Source organism: Artibeus jamaicensis, unplaced genomic scaffold (genome assembly GCF_021234435.1).
Source record: "Artibeus jamaicensis isolate MK-2021 breed Jamaican fruit bat unplaced genomic scaffold, CSHL_Jam_final scaffold_612, whole genome shotgun sequence".
Lineage (NCBI taxonomy): Eukaryota > Metazoa > Chordata > Mammalia > Chiroptera > Phyllostomidae > Artibeus > Artibeus jamaicensis.
Window position 1 is genome coordinate 13,196,430 of NW_026522049.1, and position 26,461 is coordinate 13,222,890.

At 55.6% G+C, this 26,461-nt stretch overlaps 1 protein-coding gene across 4 annotated transcripts in view; it reads right to left on the reverse strand.

Annotated features, from left to right (window-relative positions):
• The window catches only part of ATP10A (ATPase phospholipid transporting 10A (putative)), a 102,480-nt gene that overhangs the window by 58,479 nt on the left and 17,540 nt on the right, over positions 1-26,461 (reverse strand). For all 4 annotated transcript variants that reach the window (XM_037132726.2, XM_037132728.2, XM_037132727.2 and 1 more), the window contains one exon: positions 820-1,024. In XM_037132726.2, the coding sequence (XP_036988621.2) occupies positions 820-1,024 (205 nt within the window). The remainder of the gene's footprint in view (positions 1-819; positions 1,025-26,461) is intronic.

Here is a 26,461-nt window from a genome sequence, read left to right on the forward strand (position 1 = left end):
CAAGGACCAGCCCACGCCCTTCCAGACACTTCCACATCCCCAAGGACCACGGGCACTGGGGTTGCTCCCCCCGCACCCTGCACAGACCTGGCAAGGGCGGGGCGGGGACAGGTGGTTAGACACACTGATGGGACTCAAATTTCCAGGCAGGAGGTGGCTGGGGAGTGAAGGTGGTCCGAGCCCACCTCCCTTCCTAGTCACGCTCACGCGGCCCAGGCTGTGGCCGATGCTCCTCTGTCTGCGGAACTCAGGGATGCAGAGGTCACGAACACCCTGGAGGAGCCATGTGCTAGGAACGGGCTGTTCCTCAGGCAACAGCTGGGTCAGCGCCAGCAGCCAGGGGGTCACAGTGTTCCCGGTAACTTTAAAGGGACCCCAAACACAGGTCTGAGAAACTCGAAGGTGGACAGTGGAAATCGGAATCATAAAAACCAAGTCCTGCCCTGGCCAGGGCACTCAGTTGGTTGAAGCATCCTCCGATACATCGAAAGGGTCGTGGGTTCAATTCCTGGTCAGAGCGTGTATGGGGGACAACTGATTGAGGTTTCTCTCTCAATCCCATCCTCTCTCTAAAATCATTAAAAATAAAACATCCTTGGGTGAAGATTAATAAAAACAACAACAATGCAGTTCCATTCCCGCAGCCACAGACCGGTCAGGGCTCAGGCACGTCAGGGATCCCCTCAGGCCTTGGGTCCGGCCTTCGTCACCCAGGACAAGCAGCTCGGCCTGATGGAGGGGGTGCAGGAGCTCTGGGGCCCCGAGGGCCAGCCTGGGGCCCCGGGGCCTGGGACGCCTGGGGGACCCCGGGTCACTTACGAGCTCCGAGAAGCCCCGGACCACCTGCCGCCGCTTCAGGTTGGTCTCCCCGTCCAGGTTGGCGGTCTCGATGTGGCAGAGCCCGTCAGGGTCGCTGGAGGACAGCAGCAGAATATCCGCGGGGATGATCTCGTTGCAGCGGAGGCGCACGAAGTCGCCCACGCGGAGGTCCTTCCAGAATCGGCTCACGTACTGCTTTTCTTCCCTGCGGAGGAGACTGTCGTTAGCACGGCCGGCGGGAGGCGGAATGGCCGAGACTGGGCACGCGGAGCTCACTGAACAACTCGGAAGACTTCCTGGTACGTTGAGTGTCTCCACAACAGAAAGTGTTTTAAAAAGAACTCGCACAAAGGCCACAGGTAGCATGACTCCATATACATGAAACACCCGGAACCGGCAAATTCACGGAGACACAAGGCTGATGATTGGTCGGAGCTTTGTCCTGCTCCACTAAGGTTGTGGGTTCAGTCCCCAGTCAGGGCACGTACAAGCAGCCACGGATAAATGCACGCATGAATGGAACAACAAATTGTTGTTGTTTTTCCTTCTCTCTCTAAACATGAATAAATAAACTTTAAAAAAGCCCCTTGGTGATACTGTTGAGGAAAAAAATAACACAAGGAAACACATTTCACTTTCACCACTCACTACCTTCCGACTGATCGGGTCCCCACACTCCATAAAACAAAGTTCCCAAGGAACCCGAGTGCAGGGGGTGAGTTTGGGTCTTGGGGACCGTGTCCGACTCTGCCGGAGCTTTGCGAGAAACGCTGACAGTTTCACACACCTGTTTATTTCACGCCGTGGGTTTGAGGGCACCAGGGCAAACTCCGAGAGACTCCTCACCAGCTGCTGCCCCCCAGATGCTGAGAAGTTTCCCCTTCTATCTGAAGCCCCTATTTTCCTGTGTCCCCCTAACTCAAGACCCACCCATCGACTGCATGCAAAGCAAGCTTTGGTTCCCAGGGCCAGCAAAGGTAAATTCGATGTAACTCTGTCCTTGGAGATCAATACAGGGCAAGACCAAACCACGAGGTAGCCGCACCCCGTGGGGGGCTGCAGAGTTAGGTGTCCGGTGTGAGCACAAAAAACACTCTTCCCAGGCCAACCCAACACGCCCCTCAAGGCCTGGCGTCCTGCAAGGATGCTCTCCAGCTGTGACAAAGTCCTGTCAGGCTCCAGCCCACGGTCACCGGGCTCTGAGATAAGGCACAGCCCTATGTCTCTGCTGTGGACACTCCACCATGTTCCCACTTTCCTGAAGGGCAGACCTTGGCCTTATAACATTGCAAGCAGCAGCTGCTTAGTTTTCTCCTGACCACTGGTGGGGTGCCCATGGAAAAGAGTTGGAAGTTTCCAGAAGCTAAATCACCATTTGTCACAGAGGAGGGCAGCGGGCACTCTGAGCATGAGCTGCACAGGCTTGGGTGTGGCAGGAGCTTCCAGGACACGGGTGGACCTGGACCGGCAGGGGGACAGGCGGGGGGTGATGATGGGGACGGAGGGCAGGCTCCTGGTGCTGCCTGTGTTCCGTTTGCCTTAACCGTAACCATTCCACTGATGGAACCCCCGGAAAATAGGGACGCTTCCCAGCGGCCTGCAGGGTTGAAGCATTTGCTCACCTGCCCCTTCGGAGCCCATTTTGGAAAAGATTTTATGGATTTACTTTCAGAGAGAGGGGAAGGGAAAGAGAAAGAGAGGGAGAGAAACATCATTAATGGGTTGCTTCTCCTAGGTGCTCCAACTGGGGATCGAACACACGACCCCGGCACGTGCCCCGACTGGGAACTGAACTGGCGACCTTTCGCTTTGTGAGACGGCACCCAGTCCACCGAGCCATGCTCTTCAGGGCCAGAGAGCATTTTAAAAGTTAACGTTGGTGCAGGCATTTGATCGCCAAAGGAGACCCCTCCACAGCCCCGGATGCGCCTCGAGACCCAGGTGACGGTGGGGAGGCTCTGGGGACAGTGTGGGTGAGGACGCAGGGGCGCGCCGGGAAGTTCCGCATTCGGCACTGAGTGGGCCTGGCCTCGCCTGTGAAAAGGCCCGCAGCTCGCAGGGGTCCCTACAGAGGCAGGGCCCTCGGAGACCCAGGTTCAGGGATCTCTTGGGAAAGACGGGCAACCAGACGGGACCCTGTCATGGCCTCAAGAGACCAGATGTGGCACATAAGTCCCCCGGGTGCGGAGCACTCAGAGCTGGCCTGGGTCCCACACTCATCCCTGCAACATCTCTGCTTACCTCTTTCCTGTTTGTTTTTATTATGTGAAATTAGTATCCATTATATTCAGGGCGTCATACATATTTCACATGCTCTATTACACGCACAGTTACAGGTGTACCGTATTTGCTCTGTGTCATGCACACTCACATTTTTCGCCCAAACTTCCAGGAAAAAAAAACCCCTTCTGCTTCAATTTTTTAATTCAATTTTTACGTATTTAAATTTGGACACTTGCCTTTTGTATTACGAAGAAATTTTAGCATTAATTTTTTAACATACTATGGTACGAGAAATTTTATGGAGCGAATAATTACAAAACACACAAGAACAGACACAAGGTACAATAAGACTTTAGGTCCCGGTAACAAATTTACTGTATTTACACATATATAAAGCAGATACGGAATCAGTACTATCCATGTATAATGTGCATCCTTATTTCCCCCTCAAACATTTGGGCAAAGAGTGAGCATTATACACAGCAAAATACGGTACACATATATGTATTCGACAGTATTATACGTAACCTATAATAACTCTATATGTTATAAATAGTATATGTTAATAGGACTCTATTTTGTGATTATGTATCATAGCTACACCAATACAATGATTATATACGATATATATTACATACAGCGTATGCTATACGGGGAGGGCACCCTGTTTATCGTTCCCTCAGCACCTGCATTTGGACCGATGGCTTTCAGAAAAGAGAGTGGCAATGAGGCCACAGGGGGGGACCTCACCCAAGGGATGGGTGTCCTTGGAAGAGGAGGCAGAGACACCTGCATGTCTACGGAGGGAAGACCATGTGACATCCGCAGGCCGGAGACAGTGACCTCAAGAGACACCAGCCCTCCGGCACCTCGACCTTGGACTTTATTTTCACAGGCGTCTAGCAGGGAGAGAGAATGGCGGCCGCCAAGCGAGCAGGCGGCCGAGGGTCTTGGCGCCAGCCAGCAGGCCCCGCACTCTCCCCGCCCGCCGCCAAGGGTACTGAGAAAGGCAAGACAACTAAACCCCACCGACACCTCAGGGACGCCGCCTCCTGGTCCCAGTCATCCCTGGGTTTCTATGCCCCAAACGTCAGTGATCTGCGCGTGTGCCGTCTCCTCCTGTCTCTGTGGATATGCTTCGGGGTGGACAGGATAGGGGACTCTTCTCTCCACGGACAAGTCTCCAGCATCACCCCAAGGCCTCCCGAGTTCCAGCCCCGCCCGGGCTGACGCCGGCCTCCTTAGGATCTGCAGGCCTCTCCTGAGACACTGGAGTTGTGTTATTTATTATCAGGTTTAAGATCGTCCGGGTCCTCGACACTATGGGCTTGTTCACAGAAAGTTTAGGAAGGAGCACTGTGTAGTTTGCCCACGTCACATTCCTTTCCGGACAGGTGCCACCCCAGGTGGTGGCTGATTCTGAGATGGCCCGAGATCCCCAGCCCTGAGTGAGGTGGGGGCAGGGCCACAGCAGCCCCCTAAATCGGGGCCCAAGGACACAGGCAGGAAGTCACACCCAGGAAGTGTCCGAGGGCAAGGAGGGGCCATGTGGCCAGAGCCAGGAGCCCAGAGTGGCCTCTGGCCTTCAGCCAGCAGGAGCTCGGGGTCTCAGTCCAACCACCCCTGGAGCTGAGTCCCACCAAGAGCCTGGAGGAGCTGGAGGAGGATCTGAGCCTCAGACGAGAACCACAGCCCCGGCCAAACCTCAAGTGCAGCCTGCGGAGGCCTGGGCAGACCCAGCCAAGTGTGCCTGCACTTCTGGCCCCCGGGAGCCGCGAGGGAATATGTGTGTGTTGGTTTTAGCTACTGCGTCTGCAGTGATTTATTGCCTAGCAGTGGAAGACTAACACGTGGCATTTCGGATTTCTGCACAGAAGCAGGGGCTGGATGCCTCTTCCGTCCCGGCAGCTCCATCTCCCACAGGGTGCAGCACACAGTCTCCTGGCTCTGGGGCGTACAATATGCACACCCGAGGGGAATACGCCAACGGAAAAGAATGCCAAATAGGACTCGGTTTTCCCTCCCCACGGAGTGGACACCCACTGGAGGGTCCGAAGGACGCAGTATACAGCCTGCGGAGCCGTGAGGGTGTTCGTTCTGGGAATACAGGCTGGCGAGAACGTTCCAGGTCGGGCCCATGGTTTCTCCACAAAAATGACAGCTGCTCAGGGTCTGGAAGGGTCCGAAGGCCCAACACTGATCCAAGAGGCCAAAGGTCACGGGTGGGACACGTTCCACCTTTCTGACACAGGAGGAAAAAAAAAACCATTGAAATTCTGAAGGTCTTTCCTTAGGCCAATGCACAGCTATGATTCACTTTCCTCTTCTGGGAAAATCCGTTCACGACGTTTTACACTTCATCACACTCAGCTGTGAGGTTCTTATCTGGGGCTTCTTGGTCCAAAACAGCACCAAGCTGGGGTGCCAGAGAAAGGAAACATCACTATGGGTGAGAGATTCTACCGAAAGACAAGCAGTCAACAAGAATTTTAACAACCCTTAAGTTTATCATTTGTGGCCATTTGTTTAGGCCCAGTTGAACTATTTATTCGTAGTAGTTACGTTTTTTTTTTTTTTATGACAACCGTGTCATTATGAGGAGGTGGCTGATTCAGGGAATTTACAGGAGTTACTTTTTGTAGCTCTCCACGAAGGCAGGGTTTAGGATTATTGCTCAGAAAGATTTGGTTAGTTTTTCCATCTGGCAGGAAGGAAAGCCACAGTGACAGCTGGGCACAGACTGAGGGATGAGAGGGGCGGGAAGCCAGATGGGCGGGGCCAGGCATGGGGCGGGGCCATGGGCCGGGAGCCAGCCAGACCGGGGCCTGGGGCGGGGCGTGGGTGGGGCACGGCACATGGGCGGGGCCTATGGTGCCACACCTCCTGCTTCAGTCCTTGTTTCCAAAGTGAACATATCTGGGAAAACATCTCTGGATTGTGTGCATGATCACTACACTTTTACTTCCCTTTTTGAAACGGCAACTTTCCGTGACCCACACTTGAAACTGTATACCCACTAAGATCAAAGGTCACCTCCCCAAACATCTCTAGTCCTTCTTCCTCCCCCTTCGCACCTGTCCATCCCTCAACCACACTTCCTGTCCAGTTCAGTCATTTGAAAGGCAAGAATATTTTCCAGAAGCGGGAGTCCTGTACACGGTTCCACACCCGCAGGAGGTCTGGACACCATCATCATCATCTTAGTAACAGCAGCAGAGTGAAGGGCAGATTCCCTGGATGGCGCTCAATGCGGTCGGGCTGGCCCTGTGCAGAGCACGGGCCTCCTTACGTCAGCGAATCCTCACACCGCAGTCCCATTCACTAACGTGGGGACTGATGACAGGGAGCTCAGCCACTCGGTGCTGAGTCACACCCCGGAAAGTGCCCAGTGAGGTCCAGATCTGCCTGGCGCAGGTCCACGCGGCGGGTTTACGGCTGATCCGATGGCCTGCAGGAGATCCACTCCGCAAACACTAAGCCAAAGACTCTTCCTTTTTTCCCTTTGACATCATGCATCCCAGGGACCACTGTGGTCTGAAAATAAAACTCCGCTGGGCTGAAAAAGGGTGGGGAGGCGGCCAGTTCCAGACCTGTGCCATGCCTGTATCTGACACAGTGCAGCCAACTCTGGTCTGTGTGCCACCACACCTGCGGATTTGCAAACGGCAGGGGCGACGTCCAAGGTCAGAAGTAATCCAGCTGTGGTTTTTGCTAGAAACCGGGAAGTCCCTGAACTGGCGATGAGCTCAGGGAGGCAGGCCACCTGCTGCTAGGCCCTCTGAGCTGCCGCACGGCGACTCCACCAGCCTCGGGCCTCCCTCTGGGGCTGAAGGGCAGCTGGGTGGTCGCTGGGGCAGCAGGGCAGTTTATTCTTAGGGCTTCCGGATGACCTGGAAGCTTGGAGAAGTGCTCCCAGCTTGGGTGGGGCACACCTGCCGCTTCTGGAGGTAAAGCTATGGACCAACCAGCTCCGTTTGCAGACAGAGCGGCTGCAGGCTGATGCGCGGGTCACTTCTGCGCAAAGTTGCCCTGACCTTTCTAGAAAAATAACTCCCCCAGAAAATATTCGCAAACAGCACCAAGAGTGCTGGTGCTGGTTCTGGAATGATCGATAGTTAAGTGATGATGCCTCCCATCCTGCCAGACTCTCACTGAGGGTCACAACCCGGGGACATTCGTGGTCCCACCGAGTTAAGGAGTCACACTCAGTAAGAGGTCCAGCAGGAGAGGGCTCTGGCTCCGGCCTCCACTGCAGCGCCTCGGGACCTGAGCAGCCTCTCCAGGCTCCTCCAGCGGGCCCTGCTCACAGCGCCCCCCAGCGGCCTTTCACACTCTCGGCGGGCTCCCGACCGTCCGCAGGGCCCTCAACCGGGTAAGGCCACTGTCTCTGTTTTCTCTCCCCTTTCCATTTTCTGGGGCATGATTTTCACCCACTGTATATTTTTTTGAAGTGAGTGTTTTAACTTTGACTAATAAACTCAGAAATACAGTCAAGCGCCATATGATGAAGGCCATTTTGGTCCACGACAGACCACACATACAACTTGGCCCCATGAGGTTATCACGGAGCTGAACGTGCCCGGGGCCTGGTGACATCGTAGCTGTCAGGACATCGTAGTGCACTGCTCACCCGTCTGTGGTGACGTCGGCGTGAACACACCCACCGCACTGCCAGTCGCATAAAGAAAAGTACAGCGCACACAATTACGTGTGCGTGATACGTGATGATGATAATCGACTATATCGCTGGTTTACGTATTCACTGCTCAACTGTCACTTTAGAGTGTGTTGTTTCTCACTTATAAAGAAAAGTTTGCTCCAAAACAGCAGCCGTGTTGTGCGGGTGGCAGCCTTGCCCACGACATGCTTAAACCACGTGCCCCATCACACCATTTCCTCTTGAGCTTGATGTAACCTGGCGCTGTCCTGCACAGCTGTGCACCACAGGGGCCTGCGGCCCAGGTGTGTGGTGGGCCGCAGCATCCAGGCTTATGTGGGCGCGCTGCTCTGTGATGTTGGAGCGACGGCGAAATCACCCGAGGACTCGAGTCTCGGAACGTCTTCCCGTGGCCGGGCCGCAGGCGACTGCACCACAGACGAGCAGCAAGGTCATCTTCCACGTGACTTGTGGTTTGGAATGAAAGCAACAGCTGCTACTTTGTTTTTGTAACTTAGGAAAACGGCGTGATTGTTGATAGCAGTTCGGTGAACGAGCGAGGGGCACTCGGGGCTGCACGGACCGAGGTCCCCGAAGCGAGATGACACGGTCGGGACCCATCCACCCTGTGCCACAGCCCGGAACAGTTACTCCCGACAAACAGAAACACTCTTTTCCGGACACGACTTGCCTCTGGCCTACCTGTCAGCGCTTTACCAGTTTTGCTGTTGCCCAAACTCCCCTGGGTAAGTCGGGCATGTCCCAGCTAAAACTGGGTTTCATTTCCACACCAACAGAGACAGCGCGCTGGCCGGAAACCTCTGGAGGCCTTCTGTCTTATACAGGAGATAGCTGAATGCATGCTCTTTTCCTCCACGTGGTTCAAGGTCGAGGTAGGTGCACATGTAAAGAATCTAGAAATAGCCACAGGACACAACGAAGGGAAAGAGAAGACATGGAAGTGACCTTGCAGGCAAAAACTGACGCACTGAGACCTTCCAGACACCAAGAGACTGGAGAACACCTTTGGCTCACGAAACAGAGCAATGCCCTGCACTTTTCTAAGCAAACAGAACTGAGGAGAAACCGGGACGTGATGAGGCAAACTCTGAGTGGGAGGTTCAGGCAAGAGAGCCAAGGATCTGCTGGAATGATCCTCAGTGCCAAGGCCTGTTTTTCGGATTGTGGAAGAAGGCAGGGGGGTGTGGGGGCAGAGAGAGAGAGGGAGGGAGGGAGACAGGGACAGGGCACATTTTCACAGCACTTGAAAAAGACCCACTGAAACTCTAAAACGACCCCCAATTTAATACACACTCATTATACAACAAGCAGACACGATAGCTTGAAAGCAAGGTTTCTTAACACATCTGAGGCCAGCCTGTTCTTCCTCGTGGAGGGCTGGCGGTCTCGTATTCCAGGATGCTGAACAGCATCTCTGGTCCACGCAGGGAGGGGATGCCTGCAGCCTGGCCCTCCCCAGGGCTGACGCAGCCAAGCACGGCTCCTCGGGCCTTGCCAAGTGCCTCCTGGGGGAGAGGGGAGGGGCCTACATGGCCGCAGGCTGGGACAGATGCTTTAAAGTGCCCATGACAAACATTATCGGAAAAAGGAATGTTTCGAGAGCACACGTGTACGGGGCCGACAGATTTTTAAAATCTCGTAGGTGGGAGCTCAGCACCGAATCAGAAATGGCAAAATCTGCAGCGCAAACTTGCCCCAGAAAGTTGCGCAACGTCCACAACGCGTCTTCTCTCTCTCTCCCTAAACCGAAACATCTGTCTTCGCGGACACAGCCCAGTGACTCCAGAAGCCAACGCGAAAGTCGGACGCACCGAGAGAGAGGAGGGCGGAGCCACTGTGCAGGGGCGGGGCTTACCCTCACGGACGGACCACAGAAAGGTTCGGTGGTTGAAACCACAGGCGCAAGTGTGTTCCAGATGTTTCCTAAAAGCTACCCCCCCCCCCGCACTGGAAGAAACGGCCTGATGTGCGTGGGAGGCCCGTGTGCACGCGGGAGACTGCCCCGTCCGAGGGGAAGTCACTGGGGGCTGTGCCGGCGCTGGCGGGGCCCTCTCCCGGCTTCCAGGGCCTGCGGCTTCTTTAGAATGAGGCCCAGGCCCCCAGCCCACCCCGTCCTCTGCTAGGACCCCGCAGTTACTCAGCACAGCCCGCTGCAGAACCGATGTCCCCAGAACTGACGAGCCTGCGACAGCAGAATGACACCCAACAGCAGACAACTTAGAAACTTCTTTTGTGACTTCATTTTTACCCTCGCCTGAGGACTCTTTTTTTCATTGCTTACTTTTAGAGGGAGGGAAACACTGATGCAAGAAAGAAACTTCAACCGGGTGCCTCCCGCATACACCCGGGCTAGGGGGGATCACAGGTGCCTGGGCCTGAACCGGCAACCTAGGTGTGTGCCCTGACCAGGAATGGAACCCACGACCTTTAGGTTACAGGACAGCGCTCCAACCAACTGAGCCACACTGGCCAGGGATCTGCAGGGACCTCCAGAGCCTACTATTTTGGACAAATCATCCCTACTGCAGTCTTTTCAGAATTGGATGGGACACTGTCAACATTTGTAAAGCCTGTGGGGCGCTTTTAGTTTTGGGGGCGATACCTTGTACACGAATTCACTTGTTACGACGCTCTCATCACAGAGGCAGAATGTACATAATGTGACTGACGTCTTAAACCTGGGAGAGGTCCTGTGTTCTTAAGAACTTTTCCTAAAATGCTCTAATTTCTTCACGGTATCTAATAATCCACACCCATCATTTCTGTAAGTGATAGCTACTTCTCTTTTTTTTTTAAAGGATTTTACTTATTTTTAGACAGAGGGAAAAGGAGGAAGAAAAAAGAGGAAAACATCAATGGGTGGTTGCCTCTCGCGCGCCCCCTCCTGGCAATCTGGCCCGCAACCCAGGGAATCTGGCCCTGACTGGGAATCGAACCTGGAACCTTTTGGTTCTTGGGCTGGTGCTCAGTCCACGGAGCCACACCAGCCAGGGCATCACCTCTCCTTACCACTGAGCCGCAGCCCATTTCCTATATGCACCGCAGCTGCTTTATCTAGTCCACTGGATAAAGGGCACTTCGTTTGTCTCCACATCTTGGCCACCGTGAATGACACCGTGATGAACGTAGGGGTGCACGTATCTTCGTGAGCGGACATTTTCAAATTTTGGGGGGTCGATATTCAGAACCGGGACGGCTGGGTCACAGGGTAGCTCTCGTCTTTGTTTTGAGGAACCGCCACGCTGTTCTCCACGGCGCTGCCCCGGTTACACTCTCATGACACGGTCCTTTTCTTCCCAAAGGTGCTGGGCCCTCCTTAGGGCACTCCTAGGTCTTGAGCGGTTTTTGTTCCCATTTTCAGGGGCCGACCTCGCCCGCTTCCCCTCGCAGGTGGTCGGTGCTCCTCAAAGGGCGGTCGGCACTTCTCCGTGTGGTCCCGGCTTCCTCAGCAGCTCGGCTTCTCGGGGTAGGACTTCCCTTCGTTCAAACCACCACCCCATGGAGGCCAGGCCCCCGAGGAGGAAATGGGTACCGTTCTCGGTTAGCCTGTGGGAGCGCTGCTCTGTGGAAGGTGAAGTGGCCCCCACCAGACAGCAAAGCTTCACCCATCTGTCTGTCCCTGGCAGCCTCTCCCAGGAATAGGAGTGAGCAAATGTCACCCCAGGGCCACAGTGTCTGGCCACCTGTGCATGCACCGATGGCCACTGTCCCTGTGGGAGGCCCAGGGACCTGTGCAGGCCCAAGCTAATTTCCCAGAGGTTCTGTTTTGGGGGGCATCTCACCTCATCCCCCCACCGTGGCTCTCTGACGCCAGGCTCAAGGTGCCTGTGGCCCCGCGGGACCCAAATGAAGTGCAAGGCTGCGTCCAGATATCCAGAGATGCCAGCGGCTGCCACTCCACTCAGGCGTATGGGGTCGGAGCGGGAAAGGGCTGCTTCCTCGGAATCAGAACTGGGAAGGCAAAGCCTTCACCGCTGACAAGGTCCCTCCCTCTTGTTTTAGATCCTAAGGGGATGAGGAGCCAGAAAAGCAGAGTTCTCTCACTCAAGGGGGGGCGGCGGACCCCCTACGCCCAGCCCGCTGCTCAGCTGGGAAGCCTGCCAGAGGCTCACTGTCCCAGCAGCCGGAGTCCCCGGAGTAGCAGGGGTGTTAAAAGCTGGAACAAACGAAGCGGCGGTGACTTCTTTTGCTGTAGCTTCTGTGGTGATGTAAGGCACCCTGGGTATTCCCGGCATGGGAGTCCAATCCCGTGTTTCTCCAGGGAAGCGGTGACGGCAGCAGGAACCCCAGGAAACTGACTGCACCCCAACCCTGTTTTCTGAGAACGACCAACCCACAAGGCTGGAATTCGGAACAATGAACTCTTTGCTTGCACGGGGAAACCAGCCAGGCAAACTCACCCCAGGCCGGCCACTGTGGTCAGCCTTTCCGCTGCACCTTCCCAATGCCCCGGTGAGGTGGTGCCATTCCTTCTTTTTTTTTATTAGGTATTTATTTTTTAGAGAGAGGAAGGGCGGGAGACAGAGAGGGAGAGAAACATCCATGTGCGGTTGCCTCTCGTGCGCCCCCTGCTGGGGAATCTGGCCTGCAACTCAGGCACGTGCCCTGCCTGGGAATCCAACCGGGGACCCTTTGGTTCAAAGGCCAGTGCTCAGTCCACTGAGCCACAGCAGCCAGGGTGCCATTCCTAATTTAAGGACGAAGATACTGAGGGTCCGAGTGGGTTCAGTGCCCAACATTTCCCAAGCCGCTCTGAAACCAGGCGTCGTCAGACGGCCCAAACTACTCATGCTTCCAGTTTTGGATTACTCTGGGAAAATGCTGAGACATGGGAATTGCTAAATCCTAGCTGTTCTTGCCTGTAATTATTTAGAGAAACAAAAACATTTTTTTTCTTCTTAGGGAAATCGAGCCGGTTACGTGTCCTTGTCACTGCAGAAACATACAAAGATAGAACGCAAACCCCTGTGGAGGAATTGAGTCGGTGCAGGGGTTCATGGAGCCCAGCCGAGGAGGCCTGGATGCCACAGGGGACTTGCCTGTGGTACATGAGGCCCCACTGCGGGGACCTGCCGCCTTGGGACCAATTTTCCACACATAACAATGACAACTCTGGGTCTTCCCTTGTGGTCCCTGGAGATGACTGAGTGACAGACCCCTCCCTCAGCTCTCCCAGTCAGCAGGGATTGAAAGGAAGAAAAAAACCCTTTAATGTTTTTGGGTTTCTCTTTCCGTGGCTAATAAGTTAAACGCTGCTGACTTGAAGTTCTGACTTTGGTTTAAGCCATGTGTTATTAGTGGAAGTAGGATTTATTTTCCCAAAGGGTGCCAGATATGTGCTTGAACTGAACTGACTGTGCGAACGTATTTCTTTAGACATTTTATTCCTGAACTCTGGAGCCGTGTGTCAGAAAATCCACTGGGAAAAAAGCGACCTGAGCAAACAGTGGGTGTCTGAGCTAGTGAATGTGACCCAGGGTCAGCCGGCCGTGAGCGGTCAGGGCCCTGCGGGCACCTGGAGGGCTCCTGGGGAGGCTGCCTCTGTTCGCCCTGGCCGGGGTACTCAGTGGGCTGGGCGTCGTCCTGTGCACGAAAAGGCTGCAGGTTCGATTCCCAGTCAGGACACATGCCTGGGGTGCAGGTTCCGGGTGAGTACAGGAGGCAACCAATCGATGCTTCTCTCTCCCCTCCCCCCTTCTTGTCTCTCTAAAATCAATAAATATATCCTTGGGTGAGGATTAAAAGAAAAGGTGCTTTTGTTCACGCACACACTGCGTGCTGACGGTCACCACGGAACACTGACCCCTCCTTCTGCGGTGGCATCTTCCCACTGGGGGACAGACCCGGAGTGATGACGGACTCAGACAGGCTGGCGTCCTGGGTGTGGCCGGAGCCACACCTGGCCTGGACAGGCGTCCTCCGCCTGGAACCTGCCTGCTGTCCCGGGGGAAGGGCTGACGGGCCCCAGGACAATGCGTCCCTGGGCAGATGGCAGTGGCTGCCGTAATTCGAACTCACCTCGGAGGGGCCTTCCACGCCTTCGTCGGCTGCGGAAACTTGAGGAAGGAGGCAATGGGACTTTTTCAGGACGGAATTCACGAAACAGGAGGCTTGCCTGTGAGGACTCGTCAGAGGAGTGAGGAAAGGCCGCCCCCTGGGCAGGAAGGAGGGGAGCCAGGACTGGGGTGACCGCCTGCTCGCTGCCTGTCCTCACTGGCCGCCTTCCAGGGGCCCCACGCCCCTCCAGACCCCGGGCTCGCTCTGACTTCTCCTCTCCTCTGTGCTGGGGGTCGCCATCCACATCAGGGACTGTCACAACAGATGCAGGATGCCCTCCGGGGGGTATGCAAGGCGTTGTGGCCCCTCCGGCGGGGACAGCCACACAGCTGGGCCAGGCCCGTGGCTGCCCATCTCTCGTCAGGGGCCAGGGATGGAATCCACACCCTCTGGGGCAGAAACGCCCTAATAAGAGACGCTGTCCATGGGGCAGGGGACAGAGACGTCAGCAGAGACCAGGCACACCTCCCGACCTCCCCGTCCGCTGGCTCCTTGCTAGGTCAGGTCCTCTAGCGATGTGCCCAGGGCCAGGCTGAACAGGGGTCGCAGAGGTCATTGTCGGCGCAGCAAGACTGGTGAGGACGGCGTTACATATGGCTTCCATGGCCACGGCCAACCCAGGTTTATGCTTTTTCAAGATGGAACCCTGGAACCCTGGCTGGTGTAGCTCAGTGGATTGAGCGAGGGCCTGTGAACCAGAAGGATACTGGTTCGATTCCCAGTCAGGGCACATGCCTGGGTTGCAGGCCAGTTCCTAGCAGGGGATGCACAAGAGGCAACCATACACTAATAGTTCTCTCCCTCTCTCCTTCCCTTCCCCTCTAAAGATAAATAAATAAAATCTTTTTTAAAGAAGTTTGAGAAAAACCCTTAAAAAAAAAGATGGAACCCTGAAACCCTGGCTGGGTTGTCCAGTGGTCAGAGCATCTGCTCCAATACACCAAGGTTGTGGGTTCAATCCCCAGTCGGGCACACACAAGAATCAACCAATGAATGCATGAATAAGTAAAACAACAAATCAACGTTTCTCTCCCTCTCTCTTCCTCCCCATTCCTCTCTCTCTCTAAAATTAATACATTAAAAAAAAATTGAAAGCCAGAACGCTGGAGAAGTCTGTGAGGGCCACAGCCTGGGATGGGACTTGTGAACAGGCAGACAGGCCCCAGCTGCCCCTCCCGTTTGCACCGAGCAACCTGCTGACAGGCAACTCTGCGTCACCCACACGGGCGCTCTCCTGGTGGAGACCGCGCCCTGGCAGGCAGAGGCAGACCCAAAGCTGAATGATCGGAGTATCCTGTAGGCCGATCAATGCTCGTGAGGCCCGGGGTGCAGGAATTCTCTGTGCTCCGAGGACCGGGATTAGCTGGGGGGCAGCGATCCCGGGGTGGGTGTGCGGTGATTATGGGGGGGAGGGGCGCAGGCGCCCACCTGCCTGGCTGCCCATTGTCCCTCTGACACCAGGAGAGTGTGGTGCGCACCCCTCAGGCCCCAGGCACCATCCCCTGTTCCACAGAATAGGGGGCCAACCCCACACGCCCATGCGGGTGACGGGGTGGGCACCTGGAACCACGGCGACCCTCAGAATGTGCTAGGGGGCCAGCTCACCGACTGGGGCCTGTCTGTCCTAGGAAAGGTCGAGGGCGCACGGGAAGGAAGCACGGAACAATGAGAAGATTCCAACTGCAGGAGAAAAAGGGCTTTTCTGCTTCCTGCAAAGTGCCAGATGACCATCGGGTGGGACAGCCTCCAGGCTCCAGGGCACCAGGCACTGGGGTGACAACCAGGCACGGTGACAACAAAAGAACACTCTCCAGGGCGAGGGGGTCACAGCCCAGCCCTGTGAGAGCTTCCGGATGCTCTGACCACCCCCAGCCCCTCAGAATCACAGCACCGCCACCCCCACAGGGGCAGGGGCCGCTGGACAGAGGGACTCAGGGTGAGCCCTGAATTCATTCTACTTGGCTCAGTGTGGAAAGGTGTGCAGAACCCACTTAATTTCCAAAACCAACCCCACGGGGACCCCCTGAATCACCTATATCTTATCTCATGGGCTTTTTTTTTTCCATCTTATTTTATCACCAGCATTGCGACCACACTGGAGACTGTTTGCCCACTGCCACCGCCCGGTTTGGGGGCTTTTGCCTTGTACACGGGGTTTGGTGAGTCACTCTGGGTCAAGGAAAATGTGTTTCCTTCCAGGTAACTAAGTTGAGAAAAAGCAAGCAGGCCCTTGTGGGGTGACAGCCCCCCATCGGCGGAGAAGGGCAGTCTGTACAGCGTCCCTAAGAGGGGGCGGGTGCCATCTGGGGATTCCGCCCATGGCTCCGACCCACAGCTGTCCTGTGCACACTGGGATTTGAGGGGGGCCGAGCCTGCACCCCCGAGGCAGGAGCTCGTGCGCAGCTAGCGGGGCACCTGGGCATCACTCAGGGGCTCTTGGGTGCACCTGCACGAGGCAGGTGAGCTAAGGAGCCCAGGCAGGGGACAGACCCTCGGGCTACACCCCCAGGGTGGGAACGGACCAGCTCCACAGCCAGTGGTGTCTCTGAGCCTCAGCGTTCCAGTCTGCAAAGTGGGCGGAAGGGCGACAGTGCCTGCCTCCTGGTGGCGGTGGGGGGATGGGCAGGCGCAGCGCCCACTTGGTGACGGCGCTCCTGGCCTCTGTGAACGAATCTCAGGTGCCTGGAAGGCGCCAGCACCCAGCGTGGGGGTGCTGACCCCTATCACCCTGACCTCCCCCTCACCCAGCGCAGTGTGCTCATTTTGGGACAATTTTTCACTCTGGCACAGAACAGCTCGCTTTTAAGTATGCACTCGTTCCAGCGCTGGGAAGCCTAGCCCCGAGGCTCGCCTGGCCGGCCTTCCTTTCCCACCAGGGACAGGGAGGCACCACGGTCCCCCTAGGGAAACCCGTGCTAACCCGTGAACCGCCACGCGCCCAGCAGGACACACAGAGGCATCACATTAAATCCCCAGCATCAAGGCATCACTCCGATAACTGACTGACTCCAGTGGCGGAACTGGCCACCGTGCCCTGGGGCCAGAGGCCGAAAACGCCCCCAATTCCAAAGTGCGGGGCTTCTCCGAGTCTCCCACCAGCAAGCGGAACTCGAACACGCGCTCCCCGTGACGCGGGCACGTGGTCCACATACGCTCGGCCCCACCCACAAAGCCATCTTTGTTCACCAGAAAGACTCTCAATCATTCTCCTGTTTTAAGTCAGGAAAATGTTGCCTTTGGACCAAGACCTTATTTGGGAACGATCCATCTGAATGCTTTCCTTCTTAGGACAGAAACTGGGCACAGGGCACCGTGGAGACACTGCTCGTGCCCGTCCCTGCAGACGAGACTGGGCTGTCCCCGCATCGTGCCCCCAGGGCGGCGCCCACGAGGGTCCAGCAGGTTCACACAGGCCCGCCAGCTCTGTGGACTGTCCGCGGGGAGAGATCCCGAGAACCTTGAAGCTTGTTCCAGAGCCACTGAGGCAGGTCACCCTACACTCCAAGGCTCATCGCCCCACGGATTTATTACGCTACCATCCGGGAGGTCAGAATGCAAACCTGGGTCTCTCGGAGCTAGTGGGCTGCGGCGCTTCCTGGAGGTTCAAGGGCAGAGCCACGTTCCCTGGCTCAGGGCTGCTCCCTCCACTTTCAAAGCCAAGGATGGCGGCCGGTCATTCTCACTGTGCTGCATCTCTCCCATCCCCTCTTCTGCCTCTTTCTTACACAGTGCAGACCGTGTAAGATTATTATTATCACCCTGACAATAATCCAAGATAAGTTCCTTATTTTAGGGTCATTTAATGAGCCACGTTAACCCTGCTTTCCCATATGACCTAAAATAGTCACCGGTTCAGAGGATTAGGGCGTGGACGTCTTTGGGGAGGCCATGATTCTGTCTAAAAGGAACCACAGCCCTGGCCGGGTGGCTCCGTTGGTTGGAGCGCCATCCTGATACACCAAGGTTGCCGGTTTGATCCCTGGTCCGGGCACATATACAAAAGGCAACCAATGAATGCATCAATAAGTGGAACAAGAAGTTGATGTTTCTCTCTCTCAAAAAAATCAGTAAATAAAAAAATTAAACCGCAAACAGAAGTTGGTAAGCTGACTTTTGTAAGTGAGACAGAGGTGGCCAGCACTCGGCGGGATTTCACCCATCCCTCAGCCCTTACCTGGTGCTCCCCTGTCTGAGGGTCGGTGTGAGGAGCAGCAACTCCCGACCCAAGGCCAGGCCAGGCCACAGGAACACAGCCCCATCCGACCCCTGGATACGGCGTCCCAGGGGTCTGAGAAGGAACGGTTCCTTTAGGAAGCCAGTTGGTGTACTATGTCCTGTTTGGAGGCGGTCCCTAACCTTTTTGGCCCCAGGGACAGGTTTCGTGGAAGACAGTTTTCCCCACAGACTCGGGGGAAGGGGGGCCTTCAAAGAGAGTGACACGCACAACAGGCAGCCCAGGCTGCTCTGCCTGGGCTGGTCCCTCAGGGTGGGGCCCGCACTGGGTGGCCCTTTTGTCCCAGGCGGGCACAACCCGGTCCCCAGTCCCACGGGCCTGTGTCTAAGCATACGGGCCCCCGACGCTCCACTGCCAGCCACTGTCCTGTTTGCATCTCCAGGACGGCTCACCGCAGACACGCCAACCGCGCCCGGTGAGCCACACAGGGGACTCGCTCAGCCGCGACCACACTGGGCAGCGCCCGATCTCCGCAGGCCTCGGTTCTCCATGTGAGGAACCACGTGGGGGACGGCTTTGCTCCCAGACCTGGGCGCACGTGCCTCGCACACCACCCCGTGCTACTGCGCAAGACAGGCGTGCATGTGCGTGTGTGTGACTGTGTGTGGTGTACGTGCGTGGGTGTGTCATCTGTGCATGCATGTTGGTGTGGTGTATGCATGTGCATCGTGTGTGTGCCTGTGTGTGGGTGTGCACGTGTACGCACAGAAGGGTCCACGTGGATACAGACACCAAGGACACCTGGCAGGCAGGCATCAAGGAGACTGGAGACTGAAACACACATGCCCTGGCTGGCGTAGCTCAGTGCATTGAGCACAGGCCTATGAACCAAAGGATAGAGGTTCGATTCCCAGCCAGGGCACATGCCTGGATTGCAGGCCAGTCCCCAGCAGGGGACACAGGAGAGGCAACCATACATTGATGTTTCTCTCCCTTCTTCTTCCTTTCCCCTCTAAAGATAAATAAATAAAAATCTTAAAACACACACACACACACACACACACCAAGGGTTCAAGTCCACCTCTGCCATCACCCATGCGCCTGGCTCGGCGTCTAACTCCTGTGGACAGGAACGTGAGGCCCCTTTTCCGCAAAACACGGCTGTGACCGGAGGCAAGTCCGCCTCTCGGAACTCGGAACTGTCCCCGAGAATCAAATCAGCGCCGCCTCAGCCAGAGCTGCCCTCCTTGACTAGGGAATACACATACTCAAACAAGTGCTGCGTGTCCAATGTCTCTTAGAAATATAAACCCAAACGTTATAGAAGCGCTAGGAGCTGGAAGCACCAGTGATTTCAATTTGCTTCAGTTGCTATAAACCCTGGGGAGGGAGAGGCCCTTGGCTGGAAAACGCTAAGGTCGGAATGGGGAGAAGGAAGAACTGCCTATTAAATGCTGACGGGCCCTAACTCACTGTATATAGTTCGACTTAGGATTTGTCAGCTTTATGATGGCGCAGAAGCGATACGCGCTCAGCGGACAGTGGACCTGGAATTCCGAACTCCCATCTCCTCCCAGGCTGGGGGGCCGCAGGTACGCAGCAGATACTCGGGCGGTCCCGATGCCGGACCGCCGCAGCGAGTACGGCTCCCATCAGCCCCAAGGTCCCGGGCGTCCAAACCGAAGCCCTACCATGTGTTCCTTGTGTGACATGGGATTCTGCCCACCCGAGGGCTCATGTGAGTGTCTGGGCACGTGGAAGATGGGCTGAGGGAAGCTAAGATGTTCAGCAGGCTGGGTGTGTGAATGTGTTTTTGTTTTGTTTTTTTAAAAGATTTTTATTTATTTATTTTTAGACAGAGGGGAGGGGAGGGAGAAGGAGAGGGACAGAAACATCCATGTGTGGTTGCCTCTCTCCGGTGCCCCTGCTGGGGACCTGGCCCGCAACCCAGGCCTGTGGCCTGACTGGGAATTGAACCAGCGAGCCTGCTGGAGACTCCACGATACTCCCAAGCCTGTCTCTGAATGACGGAGCCACCGTGCAGGGGGACCCGGTCTCCCCGGCCACACACGGGCCTTGGAGCCAGGACCTCACCAGGGGCTGAAATGACCACCCACAGCAGGGCTTCTTGCTCATTCTGGGAGTTAAGGCTGGGGATCCAGCAGAGAAGACGTCACTTTCCTTAAAAGACAGAGTCCTTTCTCATGATCAATTCAATGGTGGCATTTAGAAAAAGAAAAAAAAAAAGGGCCCAACCTTTGCATCCTCTCCAAGCTCGAACAGGAATGAATGGGCTGCTATTCATGAGCTTTACTGGGGAAGATGGCGCATTACAGACAGGTCGGCCTCAGATGAAGACCCAACCAATGCGGCTTGTAGTCCTATTTAGCACCTCCCGGGGCCGCAGACTGGAGGGTCATGCTTCTCTTCTAGGGGCAGAACACAGACAATGCTAACTTGGTTCATAAAAAACGAAGGCTGGGCCCTGGCTGATGTGGCTCAGTGGGTTGGAGCATCGTCCCGTGCACCAAAAGGTCATGGGTTCAATTCCTGGCCAGGGCACATACCTAGGTGGTAGGTTAGATCCCCAGTCAGGGCACCTACAGGAGGCAACCAATGGAATTTTCTCTCTGACAGCGATGTTTCTCTTCCTCCCTTTCCCTCTCTCTCTCCAAAAAAAAGAGAAAGAAAGCAAGGAAGCAAGCAAACCAGCTACCTTCCTTCCTGAGTTCACCTCTCTCTGTTGAGCGTTTCACAACGTGCTTCATGAAAACAAGTTTCTACCTTTACCTCAAATTAAAGAAAAAAAAGCCTGCAATTCCCACACGGAGAATTATGGAGAAAAGGTGTTTTAGAATCAAAGATGAGAGGCACACACGTGCTGTTTATCTGGAATAGTGTTTTCCCGAGACATCGGCCTCCATCATTACTCCTGTTCGGAGAAGCACCGGCGGCCCGCTGACCACGGCGAGTCTCGCGTTCAGGAGATTAAACGTCCTCCAGGCCGCCACGGAACCAGCGATTTCTCCTTCATTCACCCACCCAGGAAACAGCCACAGTAGGCTTCTTTCTCTCTCCCACCCCACACCTGCTCATTCCAACCATAGCTCATCCTTTCTCCAGAAATAACCGAGGGGCAGGCGCATGTTTTTCTCTAGCTCTGACCATGACCTTCACCTCAACACCCATATTTCCGCCAAACGGCAAATGAGTTTCCCCGCCGCTGGCAGGGCAGCTCGGTGAGCAACTGAGGAGCAGAGGGGGAGAGGTGAGAGTCAAGTGTGCCCAACTTTCTGGGTCCCTCGTCATCAGCAAGACAGCTGCCACCAAACCAGGCGGTTGCCAGGCGATGGAGCTGGGAGGAAGGCTCAGGTTAGCACGCTGTCGGTCTGACCTCGAGGGTCCGATGTGGCCTCTGCACTCAGCACCCCCAGCGGCTGAGGGCAGTCCTGGTGCCAAGGGCCCATCCCCTCTCCGGCTTCATTCACAGTTCCCTTACCCTGAGGGTGTTCCAGGGACTGGACGCTGACGCACCTAATTGGCCCATCCCCTCTCCGGCTTCATTCACAGTTCCCTTACCCTGAGGGTGTTCCAGGGACTGGACGCTGACGCACCTAATTGTTTCTTTTCAAAGTGCTGCGATGCCAGAGGGCTCTGGGCACACAGGCTGTTTTGCAAAAGTTAGAAGAAAGTCGGCCAGAGATAAGAGCAGCCAGACAAAACCACCAGGGTGTTGCCTTACACCTGCCTACAACCGGCCCAGACTCCACCAGGCACGTTGGTACCGTCTGGAAACCGGCAGGTGGCCCCGGGCAGGACGCAGGACGCAAGGGCGGCCGGGGTCTGATGCCAAAGCCTCCGGCAGGAAGTACCAGACCTGGGAGTTCACGGGCGACCACAGGGCAGCTGGCACCACGTCGCCAGAGCGACCGACCGCCTTGTCCGGCAGGGCGACAGGCAGCTTTGACGACACCCTAGTGAGCGTGTTTTTTCATCTTCACCCCATCAGGTGGGAGGGGGAGAGCGAGAGAGAAACATCAACCGGTTGCCACTCATATGTGTCCGGACCAGGGACGGAGCCCACAACCTTATGTTGCACAGGCCGACTCTCCGACTGACTGAGCCACCTGGCCAGGGCCTCAGCAGGCATTTTCACTTCACTAGATTGGCCACAAGCCATCCAGCTCCTAAAGCCACCGGAACAAAACAAGTCCCAGGTGGGACAACATGGGCAGGCCACCATCGGCATCGGAGACGTGCGGGGCCCAGAGGACAGGTGTGGGGACGTCTGTCATCGCAGCCTTGGGCGGCCCGGGCCACCTGCAGGCTCTCCGAGTTGGGTGACTAAGAGGAAGAGTAAGACTGAGGCGGACTTTGCTGAGGGCCGGTTGCTGGCACCCAGGACAGAGGACACGAGGTGGAGCTGGGGCAGGAAAGGAGAGGAGGAGAGATTCAAAGAACCAGTGGGGCCCATCAGAAGTCCCCCAGTCTGCCCCCTGGGGACACTGTCCCCGGAGGGCCTGCTCCAACTTGAAACAGGCGGGTCACCCAACCAGAAGGAGCTCCTACCAGAGGCACTAGGTCCCGTTTCAAGTGTCTGTGGCTACACCAGTCAGATGTGAAAAGGGATGTGAACTCTGACCAGGGAGGAAACGAAAAACCCTAGTGACACTGTGGGAGGGACACCACACCCAGGCCCTCAGACACTCCGGGGCCCGCCTGAGCCCAGCCCAGCCCGGCCCGGCTGCGGCCGGTCCCCCCAGTCTCCGTGTCTGTCTCACTGCTGCGCCGCGCTGCCCTCGGCCACAAGCCCCACCCAGAGGCCAGGGGAAACCGAGGCCCGGGTCTGGAAGCTGGCAGCAGGCAGAGTGCCACTCTGGGGGGCACACAGGGTCACGCAGACCCCAGGAGAGTGTGTTCTGTGCTTCTACCCCTGGGAGCCCTTGAAATGCACTCACACGCCGAGAGCAGACACACCGAGATGACAGCTGGGGTCCCCACGAGGCCTCAAAGTCCCTGGAGTTAAAAGCAAAGGGCCTCTGAGTTTTAGGTTTTTTTTTGGGGGGGGGTGGGTAACATGTCTATCGTGTCTGACTTGAGACAGCTCTCCGGTGAGGAGTGTGGTGGAATCAAGCACACCTAAAAATAGCCCATCCGGAAACTGGAGCCGGCTTCGCCCCTCCCGGGTCTCAGCACCCGTCTCTCGGGCGGGCCGCCGGGCCGAGGACAAAGCCCCATTTCTTCCTGCTTTGGATCTCAGAGTTCGGAGCATTCGCTTCTATTGCTGCCCTGCAGTCCCCGAGAGGTAACCTTGCTACACAAATAAATACGTTTCTTTTCTCATTCAAAGGCCGGGAACATAACAAGGACGCCCGCAGCCCCCCCCCCCAAAAAAAAACCCTTTTCCAAGAACATTTTCGTTTGGCCCTGGGCTAGCAGGATGCTTGGCCCGTGGTATCAAAGCCTCTTCACTTATCTGCCATCAACCTGACTTGAACACAGAGGAAAAAATACTCATTTTGTTCCACTGTAAACTCAAACAAGCTCTTTTTTGGTTCCTGGGCTTGTCTTTATTTGTCTTGGACGGCAGGGGCACCAGGTCTGAAACCTCGCACGACGCTCCTCTCGGCTGTGGGAGGGCAGCCAGACACCAGTCGTCCCTGAGTTGGAGCTTTAGACCCTGAAAGGTATAACTCCATTTTCTAGAAGAAGCAAAGTGCATTAAAAAAAAATCCTCACTAGTATGTGCTTATTGATTTTTAGAGAGACGGTGATACAGGGTGCAGCCAGGGGGGGCCCCCAAAAAAGATTTGGAATGGTGTCCAGAATTCAAAGTGTATAGAAATACTGGAGAGACACATAAGATGTCCTCACACCTCCCCCCAGGGGGAAGAAACGAATGGAGCAGGGCCATTGAGAGCTGTTTTGCATGGCAACAGTTTTGGAGCTAACCTCTGGAATGATTATTTAACATATCTATAACCTTTAACTGGTTTCATAGATATGTTAAATAGCTGTGGCCAAGTTTGGAGCCAGGGAGAAGGTAGTGGACTGGGACTCAGGAGGATGTAGGATGTAACTAAGGTCTGCGAAGGGTTTGGACTCAGGATGGAACTAGGAGCTGAGCTCCTGAATGAGAAGGGTTTGGACTCAGGAGGGTAACGAGGGACTCCTGAGTGAGAAGGCCTGTGTGAGAGCTTGGAAAGGACTGGCTCCGAGACATGAAGGGCCCCCGCTTGGCCAGATGAGAGAGAGCCACGCGGTTTCAGCAGAGTGAGGACCCCCTCTAGGTGAGGTGAAAGAGGGAGCCACGTGGTTTTGGCAGGGTGCGGACCCCCTCTTGCTGAGGTGAGGGGAGTGAGCCACATGGTCTGAGCTGTTAAGATCCCCTCTTGCTGAGGTGAAGTGAGCCACATGGTCTCGGCTGTTAAGATCCTCTCTGGCCGAGGTGAAGAGGAGAGAGAACCATGCAGTTTTGGCCAGAGTGCAGACCCCTGCAGCCAGATGACAAGGAGAGCTACGTGATTTCAGCAGAGTAAGGGTCCCCTCTTGGCCAGGTAAAGAGGGAGCCATGTGGTTTTGGCAGGGTGCAGACCCCCTCTTTCCCAGGTGAAAGGGAAAACCGCGCGACTTTGCCAGAATGGAGATCCCTGCAGCCAGGTGAAAAAGACAGCCACATGCTTTTGGAGGAGTGTGGACCCCTGCAGTTTTGGTAGAAGAGGCCCACGCGGCTTTGGGGTGCCCCCTTTGGCCACGGAGCCTGAAAAGCAACAGAGACTTTGACTGGAACTGGGTACAAAGGACTCTTGCCAGTGGACCATGAGAGGGTACCACAGTACTTTGGATTAACGAGAGATCCTGCCTGCACGGTGACACAGCTGACGGTGCCAGCGGCCTGCAACACAGACATGTGCTCTTTTCCTGATTTACGGTACCCGGAGTTGGGACAGTGGGAGAAGGGAGCACTGTGTGGGTGTAGGTGTACAACCTAAAGGACTTTGATATTTTAGTGGAGGCATTAAGCCTGAATAGCATTAAATAAACATTCTGTTTCCTTTTCACAAATCTCTGGCATTGAGAGATGTCTTTCCAATTGGCGGCGGACAGAAGGGCCCAGTAGATTTTAGTATTTTGTTTTTGGGAGGGGCCCCTGTTGTATAGCAGTTTTGGGCATCCCTAGGTGGGCCAAATATTGTATTGCCCCTCCCTCGGACCTCTTGTTCGGTAACAACGGGAAGGGAGGGAGAGAAACCTTGATTGGTTGCCTCCCTTATGCACCCCCCCCCCAACCCACAGTCCAGGTATGTGCCCTGACCAGGGATCAAAGCCACAGCCTTTTGGTGTCTGGGACGATCCTCCAACCCACTGAGCCACTCAGCCAGGGCCAAAATACATTAAAAAAAATGGTTTTCAGAATCTGGACAGCAGAAGCCGAGGGGACAAGGACGGAGAGCCCTGTACTCGTCTGGAGAACCTCACCAGGCTGCAGGCGGGACCGGGACCAGGCAGAGCCTCCGGCCTCCCCAGTGGAAGCGGCAGAGCCCAGTGCGCGGGCAGAAAAGGCGGCCAGGGCTTAAGGGGCGCAGTCCCAGACCGGGGAGGCCCAGGGGGAGGGAGCGAGCACTGGGGGTCGTCAGAGGGTCATCCCTCCAGCCAGGTAAAGAGCCTCTTGAAGGAAAAACAAGGCAAAGATCTCGGAGCTCACAGGGGTCCAGGAAGAGCCAGGCGCTCAGCATCCCGGGCAGGCGCACCATCTCTTGCCTCACTGCACACCAGGCGGAGCGACCTGGTGGGGTTGGTCAGCTCCGCCCCGGAGGGAAGGCGCCTCCCGAAGGCCCCCCGTGAGACTCGACGGGTGAGACTCACCTTCTGAGAACTTCACTGCACCAGGAACGGTTCTAGGAACACGACAACGTCCCACAGCTTTGACGTAAAAAACGACCGGGGGAAAAATAACCCACAAAGAAGCAGGGAAAAAAAAGACGACCGGGACACACAGACGCTGAAACGATGCAGACGACAGAATGAATGTGGCGGGAAAACCGTCCTGGCGACTGTAATCCCTGCATTCAGGAAAGACGACGTTTTTAAGGCTGGGGAATGCACGTCAGAAACCAAGACCCAAATCAAACCTCAAGAACTGAAAATTGCCAAGTCTGCCCTGGCTGGTGTAGCTCGGTGGATTGAGCACGGGCCTGGGAACTAAACAACCACGGTTTGATTCCCAGTCAGGGCACGTGTTGCAGGCCAGTTCCCAGCAGGGGATGCACAAGAGGCAACCATACATTGATATTTCTCTCCCTCTCTCCTTCCCTTCCCCTCTAAAGATAAATAAATAAAGCCTTTTTTAAAAAAAAAAAAAAGAAAGAAAACTACCAAGTCTGAGATGAAAAATGCACTTGGGTATTAAAGGCCGATGAGGCCTTGTTTAAAAAAAAAAAAAAAACATGAACTCAGACGCAATAGAAACTATTCAATAGGAAATGAAGATTTTAAAAAATAGGGGGAAG